Source organism: Equus asinus, chromosome 4 (assembly GCF_041296235.1).
Source record: "Equus asinus isolate D_3611 breed Donkey chromosome 4, EquAss-T2T_v2, whole genome shotgun sequence".
NCBI classification, from domain to species: Eukaryota; Metazoa; Chordata; class Mammalia; order Perissodactyla; family Equidae; genus Equus; species Equus asinus.
Genome location: NC_091793.1, coordinates 93,867,953 through 93,881,759, shown reverse-complemented (window position 1 = coordinate 93,881,759; position 13,807 = coordinate 93,867,953). Strand labels below are relative to the sequence as shown.

The 13,807-nt window shown below is 34.0% G+C and overlaps 1 protein-coding gene across 1 annotated transcript in view; it reads left to right on the top strand.

Moving 5' to 3' along the window:
• The window catches only part of ARL5A (ARF like GTPase 5A), a 32,194-nt gene extending 18,780 nt beyond the window's left edge, over positions 1-13,414 (top strand). The window contains exons 5-6 of the mRNA XM_070507758.1: positions 1,342-1,493; positions 4,927-13,414. Coding sequence (XP_070363859.1) covers positions 1,342-1,493; positions 4,927-4,975 — 201 coding nt within the window. The 3' untranslated portion in view covers positions 4,976-13,414. The remainder of the gene's footprint in view (positions 1-1,341; positions 1,494-4,926) is intronic.
• The last annotated feature ends 393 nt before the right edge of the window (positions 13,415-13,807 follow it).

The window sequence follows — 13,807 nt, the reverse complement described above, 5'->3', positions numbered from 1 at the left end:
CTTAGCCCAGGATTCATGAATGGACTTTAAATCTATTAACATTCTAAAATTGTACATGAACTTTCTTTACATATATGTATTTTTATGAGGAAAAGGTGCATAAATTTCAATAAATTATTGAGGAAGTCACTGGCTTTAAAAATGATTGTGAGAGGGGAGGGTGAGGTAGAGCAAAAGGAGACTGATAACCTGCAGCCTGGTTTGTGAGTAAAACACGGTGTCACTCATTTTGGGGTATGCACGAGGGTAAAGGTAATCCACATTTTCTAGGGCAACAAGTGAACTCACATTTATGAAACTGTCACCCAAAGCCAGGTACTGAGCTGAGTGCCTTACATGTAATAATTCATTCTTTCAAATCACATCCCCAGGAGGTGGGTGGTGGTTGCAGCATTTTGTAGATGAGGGGCCAGCAGCTCTAGTGGGGAGATCTCAGCTCAAACCTGCTTCTATTATTGAGGAGCTGTGTGACCTTGTGTGAGTTAGTTACATCTAAGTCTTAATTTCCTCATCTGTAAAAAGGGAATGGTAAGGCCTACCTTGTAGGAATCTTGTGAGGATTAAAGAGATTTTATTTGGAAAATAGTAGGATGAGTGTCTTGCTCAGATTAGATACTCAATAAATGTTAGTTATGAGGAACAGATTCAGAAAGGTTAAAGAACTTGCCTCAGTGTCAAAGGATAGAAGTGGTAGAATTTATTATCTAATTGGGAAATTTGCTAAATTTAATGCCACTCCAGGATGGGCCTATTGAATATTCAAATCTAAGAAATCTTCATAGACAAAGATAAGAGCTGGGTTTCAGAACATTAATAGAACTGGTTTGGGATAACACCTCTCAACCGAGAATTAAAAGCCCTAAAGTGTACATTGTATGTAATGAATTAGTTTATTTCCTATTTATACCTAAAGGTACTAACTTTAGGTTTCTATACCTAAAGAATAGGTCGGGGTGGAATTTTGAAAAGGTGTTGAGTACCATGCTAAAGAGTAGTTCTTACTAGCCATAGAAACCTAGTTTGGGGTTGGGAGAAGGAATAAATAGATATTATATTTGAAGACATGATGACTGTTTGTTATACATAGCACTTAGGACCATAAAAAAAATGTAATCTAAGACTATAAGAAATATGTAAATCCATAAAGTATAGATTTATTTATCTAAAATGTATTCCGTTTTAAGTTTACCTTCTATCAGCATAAGAGCTATAAGATGCTTTCATGTCAAGTAGTTGAGAAATTCTAGGTTATGAAGAGTATCAGAAACATTCTGTTAATTAAGATAGAAAATCTATGAAAAAAAAATGCACGGGCCTTTACAGTTTTGTTTGCTTTTATAGGACCTAAGGAAAGCTGGATTGCTGATTTTTGCTAATAAACAAGATGTTAAAGAATGCATGACTGTAGCAGAAATCTCCCAGTTTTTGAAACTAACGTCTATTAAAGATCACCAGTGGCATATCCAGGCATGCTGTGCTCTTACTGGCGAGGGGTAAGAAGTCTTCTTGCAGAACATGTATTTAGGGGCCAGCCCCGTGGCTGAGTGGTCAAGTTTGCGCGCTCTGTTTCGGCGGCCCAGGGTTTCACTGGTTCAGATAGATCCTGGGCGTGGACATGTCACAACTAGAAGGACCCACAACTAAAAATATACAACTTTGTACTGGGGGGCTTTGGGGAGAGAAAGGAAAAATAAAATCTTTAAAAAGCAAACAAACATTTAGCCTAGAAATATCTATGTCTTCTTAAAAATCAGTAAATGTTTAAGGCTACCATGTATAAAACATTGTAAGGGAAAGACGTAAGGCATAGTCCATATCTGCAGTGAGAGAGTGTTTAGCTTGGTTCTATAAAGAATAAAACATACAACATACACATAATACACATAAACATACAGAACTAATATATGTGAGCATATAGATGATAGAGTTGCTGTAGGTGTTCAGGGAAATGGGAGTGTCATGGAGAGCTGGAGAAGTCGGGAAACAATTCTTCCACTGGTGGTGGGACTTACACTATAAAAAAGAAACTGACACTTTCTGAGCATGTCCTGTCTTGAGTGCTTTCCATACAATGTATCATTTGTTCCTCATAATAATCTGTAGAACAATTGTTTTTAATTCACATTTTATACATAAAAAAGCTGAAATAGAAGAGGATTCATGTGTGAGACCAGTTTAAGGATACTCACTTTTGCCACCAGTGTTGTCAAAAGGGAGATACTGCACTTTAAAAAAATTAAAAAGGTTAGAATTGGAGAGAGTGTGGCGTGAGGGTCCTTGGTTCTAGAAAGAAAGGTGGGTGCCTCCAGGAGAATTTTGTGCTAGTCTAATGCCCAGAGATGAAAGGATTTCAAGAAGGAAGTGATTGTCAGTACTGCTAAGCGTAAGGTCAAGGACCAGGAGGATGGAGAGCATGCTGTTAGGAGAGATGGAATAGGGGAGGTTAGAAATAGGAGAAAAAGCTAAGAGGATGAGCACTAAATCAAAGTTTTTGTCATAGTTATTTTTCCGTAATATGGTGGATCTGTATGTATTTAAAAGCAAGGAAAGAAAATTAAGTTGGAGGTGAAAGATTTTAAATAAAGATCTTAAATTTTGGGGTTGAGATTTTTCGGTTATTAGGAAAGGGCAGAAGTTTGGGGCATAAATAGACAGCTTCAATAAGTCATTATATTGGTTCACCCTTCACCATGGTCTTGAGAATTTCTCCCACTTCAGCTAACTCATCTTTCTATGCCCTAAGCTTCTGCCATTTCCTAACACTTGAAGAATCTCAACCCCAACTTTAAGACTTGTATTTAGAATCACTCATTTATGTATTTAAAAGCAGAGAAAAAAGAATTGAATTGGAGATGGAGCCAGATTTTACTCAGTGAAATAGAAGGCACTATTACTTGGTGACAGACATTTGGAAGAGCATGATTAGAACTTCAAAAAGCAAATCTATTCATTTAAAAAAAAAAACCCAGGGGCTGGACCTGTGGCAGAGTGGTTCAATTCGAATGCTCCACTTTGGCGGCCCAGGGTTTCCTTGGTTCTGATCCTGGGCGTGGACATGGCACCGCTCATCGGGCCATGGTGAGGTGGTGTCCCACATGCCACAATTAGAAGGACCCACAATTAAAATATACAACCGTGTACTGAGGGGATTTGGGGAGAAAAAGCAGGGGAAAAAAGATTGGCAACAGTTATTAGCTCAGGTGCCAATCTTAAAAAAAAAAAATATCCCACATAGTACCAATTGTCCACATATTCATTTAAGTAAAAATATCTTCTCGCTTACATATTTCTTTGTCAAATAGTATAATACATGTTGAAATACACATATAGATATATCTTTATATTTATTATCTTTGTCTACCAAAGGTCTTTAAGCAAAAGCACTGATTATAATACTAAATTTGACAATGAAGACAAATCATCTATGATTGATATAAGATTTAGCTTATATGCTTTGAGTAATTGTCTGGAAAATGTATCAGTTAGGATAGATACGAACTCTGGCAGTTTCATTTTAAAAGAGGAGATCAATAGATGATGGTATCTTTTCAATTGTTGCTTTATGTGGGCTTCCATTTGCAGAAGTTAGCAAGTAGAGACATTTGGTTTTTGGGGGAAATGTTTCCCTTCTGCAGTCTGGCCATCTTGGTCTAAATTCTTGGTTTTTTAGTATTGGTCAATGTTTTGACTTCCACCTCTGCCATTTGCTAACATCTCTAAGCCTGAGTTCTCTCTGTAATGTGAGAAGGGTTCTGACCTCAGTGTTGTGAACATTAAAATAGTGGATATTAAGTGCTTAGCACAGTTTGTAGTTTTCTATTAGGTAGCTCCTATTCATTTAACAGTTTGGAGTTAAATAATTTATTCACCTATTGTTGTTATTATTATTTCGTACTGTTTCCTATCAGAGTTTAAAAGTAAGAAATCTAATAACAGGAGAAAAGTGTGGGCCAATACCAAAACAACCATTTATTTACCTCGTTTCTTTTTTTTTTCCTATTTCTATCTTCTTTTACGTTATTAGACTTATATTTACACAAAAATCTGAGTTCTGTTCTTTTTTTAAATTTTCTATGGTAGCATAGTTTCTCATTTCTGTAAAAGCTTCTCATAGGTAATAGTTAATGCTTCGTAACAGTCCTGCATTTTGTTGTAACATAATATGTGCAACCGTTTCCCTCTTGCTAAACATTTCATTTCTTTTACCACAGTGAACATCTTTCTCTATTTTGGATTATGCTCAATTACCCATTGTTCAATGATAACTGGTGTTAGTGATATGAGATTTTTATTTCCTTCAAATTTTTTTAATATATAGATGTAACATACATATTATATGTATACTTTCTTTTAACAACTCTGTATTTAGTTTAACATCCTGCCATTTTTACTTCATTTATATCATGAGCATTTTATCATATTGTAAAATAGTCTTTGAAAGGAAGTTTTTAATATTTCATCATATGAGTGCTCCATAATATAAATTTTTTCTCTATTTCTAGACATTTAAATTTTACTTTTTCCTATTAAAAATGCTTTGATGAATAGTCATATATAAATATATCTTTATCTCTGATTATTTTTTTAGGATATATTTCTAGAAGTAGAAAAAAGGGTAGAGAGTATTGGTATTTTAAATATTTTTGATTTGTTTTGCTAAATTACTTTCTATGGGCATTCACTGTATAATTATTGAGCTCCTTTTATGTATCAGTCAGTGTTCGAGGCACTAGAGACATAACACAACCCAAAAAGCACGAATGTAGGATGTATGAAAGTATGGCTTCACTGCAGCGCTGCCAACATTGAATATTATTAATTTTAATCTTTGTGGTTTAGGTAAATGAAAAATGGTATCTTCTTTTAGTTTGCTGTTCATAGCTTTTTAGTTGAGAAATTAACCAACTGATCTTATTTTCTTTATAGATTATGCCAAGGACTTGAATGGATGATGTCACGACTTAAGATTAGATGATCTCTACTGACCTCTTCTCAAAGACTTTGTGTAAACGAAGTGCTGGACTTTACCTGAAAGCTGCAAAAATTAATGGTTTAGATATATTTATAATAAACTGATTTCAACGTTTTCTATTAGAAGAAAAATTAAGACCACTTATTTGAAAACAAAGATGAAGTCTCACCTTCCAATCTGCTTTCTCATTAGTTACTTCCAAAGCAAGGTCTTAAAGCTGTGATTGACACTATTCTCATAACGAATCCTCTCAGGACATTGTGTAGCCTGTGGTAAGTACAAAGGGAGAGGAAGACATTTTTAACTTTAAGAGCTTTGTTATCAGTATAACCCTCCCTCTTCAATGTTGTGCTCTTCATGTTTCGTTAAGTCAAAATACAAATCAGCACAGATACTCAGTTTCCAATATTTTAAAATGTAATGTTACTTATTGAAAGTATTTTGCATAATGTTGTGTATGTATTGTGTATATACCTCAAGTTCAAGTTAATGGCTTTGATTTATGTTCTACAGAAAAGTGAGTAACACAAAAATTAATAATATCCTTAGTTATAACCATCATGAGGTGAGTACTGGCATTGGTTTTAAGTGCTGTTTTGTACTTTTCCTCTGTGTTCTCTGTATTGTACTAACCAACACTAACCAACCCCAGAAATCATTGAGCTGCTCTTTAAAAAAAAAAGGAAAAGGAAAAAGCTTGACGTTGTGTACCTATTTTTTTGTTGATCACATCACATACATGGAGACACGTAAGCCAACTGAGTGGAATATCTATCAAATTCTTGGCTTAGTATTACTAATGGGCAGAGTTGCACACTGAGCAATTATCAGGTTGTTCCCTTTATTGGACCTTATGCCATCTAAATTACTGAGTAAATTGTTAATCCATTAATCAGTCAATCACTAATTGTGATTAAAATTATCAAGTGGTTATTTTTTGTCAGCATTAATTGAAAACTTTTGTGTGAAATATGTCTACCCAGAGAAGTATCACCTTATAAATATTATCAAATAACTTAGCTAGAGTCTTCTTAGGTGTTAGATTATATGTCAAGCATTTAAGGTGAATTTGAGATGAAAAGTAAAACATATTTGCTAAGCAACAAAAACAATTTCTTAATTTGAAAATTTCTTATTTCTTATCTTAAGAGTTGAAATAGTTTGAGATTTTTTTGTTTCTATAAGTCTTATACCACATGAATGCATTGGTTGACAATTATACAGTTTTTTTTTTAATGCTTTTAAGAATTTGGTTTAAAAATTGATTGACATGATGTATTATTTTTACTAAGAAGTAACTTGGCCCAAAAGATCTTTTCTGTTTGCCTAGGGTATTTTTTTTCAGTATCTGAAAGTTGAAGGTATTTCTGTTGTGACTGTAAACAAACTTATCCTAAGTGTGTTAAAATGTATTCTTGGGTATTCTGTGTATCTTTCATGCCCTGAAAATCTGAAAGCTAATCCAAACTAGCATGTTTTGGAATATTCAAGGAAAAAAATAACTACTCTTAATGCCAGCCTTTTAGGTTTCATGAAGATTTTGATGAGAATAATAGTACATACTATAAGCATTGACAAAACTTTGAAAGTTTCTTTCTATAAAATATAAAACACTCAATATCTAAATCCAAGTCAGGCATGGGAGATCAGTGTTTAACATTGGATATGTGTGTTTTATATTTATAGTTTAATGTTCAAAATGCAAGTATAGCATTTTAATATTTGTCACCTTCTTTTACAAAAGTAAATCCTAAATTACTAAGCTTTATTTGTTCATATGTTCTCATACGTTCTCAAATCACTATAATGAATTACTTGTTGTATATTAAAAACTCCCTTAAAAATCCAAATCCATTTTGTAGATGTTGCAGTTTCATCGGAGACAAATATTCTGTAAAATAGCCTGGCAGATCCACTCCTTTTATCCTTTTTATCTTTTAATTTGAATAATCATGGTTTAGTGTCTTGGATTACTGCCACATCTGTTCACCAGTAGAGCAGATTCCCTTGTCATCAAGGTGTTGGCTGAAATTTACTCTTAATTGGATGTTTAAAGCATGCACTACATTGTTACAGTTGGTTTAGTGTAGTAGATTTTTGACATGGCATCATGAGAATGCATGAAATCTTATACAACATTTACAAAACATGATTTTTTTGTTATATTCTACCTTTCTAGGCTAAGCATTAGAAATAAGGTGGTACCTATATACTTGTGCATAAAACCAAAATTACAACAGGGAAAAAAGTTTAAATTCATTTATGAAAATATGTCAAAATCATTTTAACAGTATTACTTCCAAATAAGATGGGGAGCCTCACAAATAGTCCTATTGGCAATTTGTATGTAGTTTAAGTGGAATTAAGCAAAGGGCAATGCTTTTGGTTTTTTAATATGCTGCTTTTGGGTGTAAACAATCATTAGGGTCATTGTGCTCAGCTTTGGAAAGAACAAAACTTCATACTTCTGTACATATGGCTGGATTTAAATATCCTGTGTTTGATACTAATTTTGAAAGTCATAACTTCTTGATATCTTGGTAAAAGTAACCATATGCTATAAGCATTTAAATATGTTTAATTTTGTTATAATAGCATTTGTAAAGTGTATCTTACACATTATATTGAGGATTCTTTTTTGGAAATTTTCAGTTCTCTCTATTATCTTTGGCTCTCACGATGGGCAAGGAATACAATGAAGGCAGGTAGTGTGAGGAGCAAGGGAAAGTGCATAGGGAATATGACATTTTGCCTTAAGAATAAAAAGTGCTTTAGCACTGCTGGCTGGCATTTTTAATGCAGGTAGATAAAGTGATTTTTAGAAGTGTGGCATGAAATAGCAGAGGTTCCGTTTCCTGGCCTTTAAAAAGTGCCTCGTAGGGAGTTACAGTGAGATTATAGAGAAGTGCAGGGAGCTTGAGGAAAGGCAGGAAGTCCCTGAGATGTTCTTTTCTTTTTTGTCTGAGTGTGTAGTGTTAAGATGCCTAGAAATGGGATTCTGTTGTCCCCTCTCTTACAGGCACTTTACATTTCTTGCTGTGACTACAGCAACCACATACAGTACAGACAACCTCAAAATCTGTTTATATTAGTGTAAATAGAAAAACTGTAGATGACTTTCTAGTTTTCTCTGCAGGCATTTTTGGGACTCTATCTGTAGTGTGTTCTGCTTTGTACATAAGGGATAGCAGCACATCCCAGATTATCTGTAGACTTGGGGGTCATCTTCTCTCAGTTGCCCAGTTGTATCCTGGCATCAGTCCCTCTTTCAAGGCTGAGTAGAGACAGAAATTTGTTTGCATGACTTAATTTTGACCCTTCCTACCGTTCAGATATAATCTGGAACTTCTTGCTTCAGGATTGGCTTTCCCATAGCTCAGCCATCCCTTGCTCTCCTGTATCTTCATTCAGCATCAGTGAAGATGTGTTGTCTCAGTCCTGGAGGTATTCTAAACTTTGCCTATATCCATTGTTCCCCAAACTACTAGTTTCTTAGTAGGTTCTCTAGTTCTTTGCTCTTGCCCTACCACTGGCTTGATTCATTCATTTGTACTTTGCTCATTAGAGAGTGTTGTCAGGCTTGTTGAGTACATCAAAAGACTGGCTTGCTGTGTATATAGCATATAAATGCAAGTAGTAAAATCCTTTAAATTATACTGTATTTAATATTTCAGTGCTTCTTAATTTTAGCTTCATATGCTGAAAGGTAGATTTGGAAAGATAAGAAACTAACTAGACTCTGCCAGCTCCTCAAGCTACTAGTTAGGCGTGGAAGGGATTAAGTTATATATGTATTACCTTCCATTACCAAAAATGGGTTACGTTTTACAGAATATCAGTACAATTTGAGTTGGAAAAAAGATGCCAAACTAAGTTTATATGTAGTGTTTAACCTGAAGATATCCTTACGTCCTTAAAACCGTAGCCCACAGAATGTTTTTTCCTCTTGTTTACTTAAAGAAAAAAGATGAACATTAGTTGTCTAAAGGAATTAGTGATGAGAAGCCTGTCTTTGCAAAATAAACCTGTTGAAATGGGCTTTAAAAGACATCAAAATCATCAGCCATCATGTGTTGACTCTGTGGATGCAGACATAATAATAGAAAATACTTTATAAAGTTCCACTTATACAAAATTAAAGTTCTATATCATGCTCCCTAGAATGTATGATAATTTTAAGACCATAATGGTGGAATAAAGGAAAGAAAGAGAATTTAAATACTTTGGATGCTATTAAAGTGACTGCTTCTATTAAACCCTAAAATTGTGTGTGAAATTGTAACAGGATACAGTTGGATTAATTATGCAATATTTCTTATCAATTATCTAGCCCTTGTGTATTGTTCTAAAAACTAAAGTTTAAGTCTTTATGGTCTTACCTGCTAGATATGCTGTCCTTTGGTATAAAATTCCCATAATCTGTACTCAAGAAGTGCCTAAAACTGATTTGTGTTGATTTTTAAGTCCATCTAATAAACAGTATGTTTTCTTATGGTATTATATGTGCTTGGCTTACTGATGACACAGCCCTGAGGGTGTCTAACTCACAATTTGTGGTTTATTTGAGTAAAAAGCCTTGAAATTGAAAATACCCATCATAACTCTCAACAAACCATAGTTTGAAGAAGCGGGAGTGAAACCATTTTTTCTCTTTCCTACTACAAATGTTCCATGACCCTGGTGTTTGTTAATGCAGAGACTAGAATACTGAACTCTATTTCAGTTTTTTAAAATAGTTTTAACACCCGTAAAATTGTATCGTGTGTTTTAAAACGTTATTAAAAGGTTATTGCTTGTATAAGGCTAGCCTCTTAATTCTCCTTATACTTAGTGGTTTGTAATTTTGAGTCATATCATTTAGATCTTGAGCCATTTCATGTGTGCGCACACCAAAATCCTTCTTCTTTGTTCAGATTCTACTTATAAACCAAAATATTTGGTAGACCTCTATTGTGTTTCTCATAAATTGTTTCTTTCTTTTTTTTCATTTCTGACCATTGAGTCTGACTGTAAACTCTGGGGGCAAGGACTTGACTGTATTTTCAGTGATTTACAATTACGTTATGCTCGTATTTAAGTCATCTTGCGTGGCAAGTGAAATACGTATATGATTTTAAATTATGGTAATGTATGCTATTCTCTTGCCCAAAACTTCTTACATTGATATACAGAATTCCTCTAATTATTTTTGCTTGAAACTAGTCCTTTGGATTGGAGTAGCATTTTCTTACAGTGTGTCTCTCTGTGGTTCCTTGAGAGGAGGTGATACCTGCAGAGCGCTTTTAAAGATATTTTCTCAGTTAATGTTCAAGATAACACTTTGAGGAGGAAGCTATAATTATGTCTAATGAGGGCTCTTTTGGTTCCTAGAGATAAGAAAAATGTATATAAATTTTAATTTGTGCTTAAAATACATTTTACTAATTGTATTGATTTTAAATATGACAAATTATCCTTGTAGATATTAACCTTTCTTGCTTATTGTATTTTCCTGCAAAGGCCTAGATGAAAATATGTTCTGATTAGTCTCTTTGTATAACTCCCCCTCCCAAATTGAGCTCTATGTATATTGACATAATTGAAACCACATTTAATATCACAAAGAAATTAGAAACCCTTTTAAAAATGTTTAGGTTTGTTGTATGAAATTTCTAATATAAAAAGTTTTGACTCAAGCTTTGTATACAAGAAGAGGTGGAACATTTGTCTTATCTCTTTATGATTTTGTGAACTTGAGTGTCTTTGTATCCTAGGAAAATTTTACGTTCAAGGAATACTCCAAGAAGTGAGGATCTTAGAGCACTTGGGTACTTTTGTATGTCATCAGTCCTGGTATCTTAGGTCCCTAGGGAAATAATGCTTCAGGGCCTTCTGGACAAGGTAACTTCATGGATGGCTGGGGGATATTTGTGCTGAGGTTGGGAGGGAGTGGCATATTGAAGTAGGGACCTATCCACTGGTGAAGCAGTGCAGTCAGCTGCTTTGCAGGTGTTTTACGTCATTATACTTGTGACAGTGTTCTTGTGTCTGTAACAGACTGAAATGTCAAGCTCCAGAAATGTAAGGCAATTGGTCAGGTGACCAGCAGTGGGACCTTGTTTATATTGAAATAAGGGAGTAATTTTGAGATATGTTTGTGAGAAAATGACAAAACTTACTGGTGAATTTCCATGTTTAATGTCTAGGTTAATCTTTTTTTTTTAAGTTGCATGTTAACCTGGGACAAAGTGTTATCTCTTCTTTATGCTTTGGGTAAAAAGGAAAAAGAAAATGAGTTAAATTGTTACTCTATTATGTACTATTACATATACCTTTTCTTTTAGAAAAGGTTAATTATAATTACGATTTACGCATCTATGTCGTCAGTGTTTTTATTTTGGTTTATTCTCTGAATATGTGCAGACTTGCTGATGGTAGCTGTATTAACTGGCCTGGGCTGGGATCTGCCAGGGCAATTGGGAAGAATGGGCAGTTGCATTATCTAGATGACCAAAAGATTGTCCTGATCTTCTCTAGGAACCTTTTTATGGAATGTGGTCAATTAATAGAGAGTTTTCTGTCTTTTACTTCTGGATATTTGAATTGGACGTGGACCTGTTAGTGACCAGTTTGTGTGGTTAATTTGTCTTAAAATGTGAGAAAAGTCATCATTTAACATTAGTATTATTAACGTGAACATTCATGAGAATGGTTGATAGTAAACAGAAGAAAAATGAAGAAAAAAGTTGAGGCAGAGGAGTCTCACCCCTCCAGCCCCCACATATGCTTATGTGAATATTATCTTTCTCCTCCACTAGAATGTAAGCTCCAGGGCGCCAGTGACCATGAGTGTTGTGTTTACCAATTTGTGTCCCTCAGTGCTGAGCACAGTGCCTAGTATGTAACACATGTTCAATTTATGTGTGTTGACTAATGGATGGATGAATGAACTATTAATATTTTTGTGGATTTTTTCCCCTGTGGATAGGTTTTTTTTTACAAATGTGATTGAGGCATACTATCTAATTTAATTCTTAGCTTAATTCTTATTTAATTCCACCTTATCTCAAAAGGTTTTCAAGGTGATTATATGTTTTTCTTATTAGTTCTTATAGAAGAAAACAGACTTATTTCCTTAAAAATGGCCTAAAAGCATTATGCAGTGCAAATAAATATGTACAAATTTTATTTATTTGAAATCTGTGTGGATCTGCATCTAGGAATGTCAGGAACATGCTAGAGTTTGTTGTAGTCTTCAGACATTGAAATACTAAATGGTACAACAGCTCTTTTGGAAAAAAATCTGTGTCTTCTTCTTGATCTTTTGTGACTTTCTTTGTTTCAGTTTCCACATCTGAAATGTCCTCCTTTTGCTGGTAAATAACCTTGGTTCCATGAAAAGAATGAGATTCTCACAACATAAAATAGCTTCTGATGGTCCTTTTGAATGTGTTCTTTATGACTGGTAGCAATCTTTTTTGATTCATGAGTTGGGCTGGCTAAGTGACTGGTTATTCACATCAGTACATGCCTTACATTCTAGCAAATCATTCTATGTCAAAAGGGATGAAATCTTTTTCAAACAGTTCCAGTGGATGCTTCTAATATTTAGATCTCAAAATAATATTCTGCTGTAGGTCCAGTATTTTCTTGTGCAAGGAACATTGTGATGGACAAGTTCCACTGAATGCTTTTTTCGTAGTTAAGAGTATTTCTTTTTGCTAGAATCCCAGAAGTGAAACTACTGGATTAAATAGTATGATGAGATTTGAGAATGCCTATTATTCCATATTTAATTAATATTGTGTATTTTTTTAAAAAACACTTTCCATTTTAATAAAAGGATAAGCATTTTGTCTTATTTTGTACTTACTTGATCATTGAAACTATTTTTCTGTCTTGCAGTTTCCTCTTAATACTTTTGCTTTGTTCATTTATTACTGGAATCTTAGTGTTTTTCTTGTGAATGAATTAAGTTCTTTAATAGTAAATATAACTTTAAATTCTTTAAATAGTAAATATATTAGCCCTTGGTCAAGTTTTTGCAGACTTCCCAGTTTGCTCCTTTAATCTCTGCATTTATCTTTTTAGCATATAAAAATATTTATTAATGTTAAAAAACACTATGTAAGAAACACATGATTTCTTTGAGTGAAAACCAGAAAAGAGATATAATAAGCAAAAAGAAAACTAAAATCATCCATTGTCCCACCATTCTAAGAAAACCGGTTCATCACTTTGGGATGGATATATATATTTGGGTGTATGTTTTGAATAGAGAATTCTAAAAAGCCCTGTAATTTTTCTACAATATACTATAAACATCTTTCACATATAAAACATTATTTTAATGGATATATTGTATTTGCTGTTTGGATTGTTGTAATGTATTTAACAAGTCTTCTGTTGATGTACATTAAGTTGTTCCTTATTTCTCACCATTAAAAACAATACTGCAATTAATACTTGAATTTATTTTTTGTTCAATTTACAAGTAGAATTGCTACGTCAAAGTTTATGGACTTTTAAAAGGCATTAGTGCCATATTGCCAGATTGTCTTCCCAAAGGGTTCCCCACATCCTGGTCAATTCTTCACTCAAACACATGGCTATCTCTATATTAAGAGACTTTATATTATATTAAGATTTGTTGACCTGTTCATCACCTTTCACAGGCTGCCACACTCTACCCAGGTGTTTTCAGGTTGTGCTGTCTGTTCATCCGTTCTCCTCCACCCAGCAAAGGGCAGTGCAGAGAGCTTCCCTGTACACTCAAGGTTTCTATGATCTTTAGTCTCTAACCTATTGTGTAAAGTTTACTTGTTAACCCATGTGTAATGTATCCAACCAATGCTA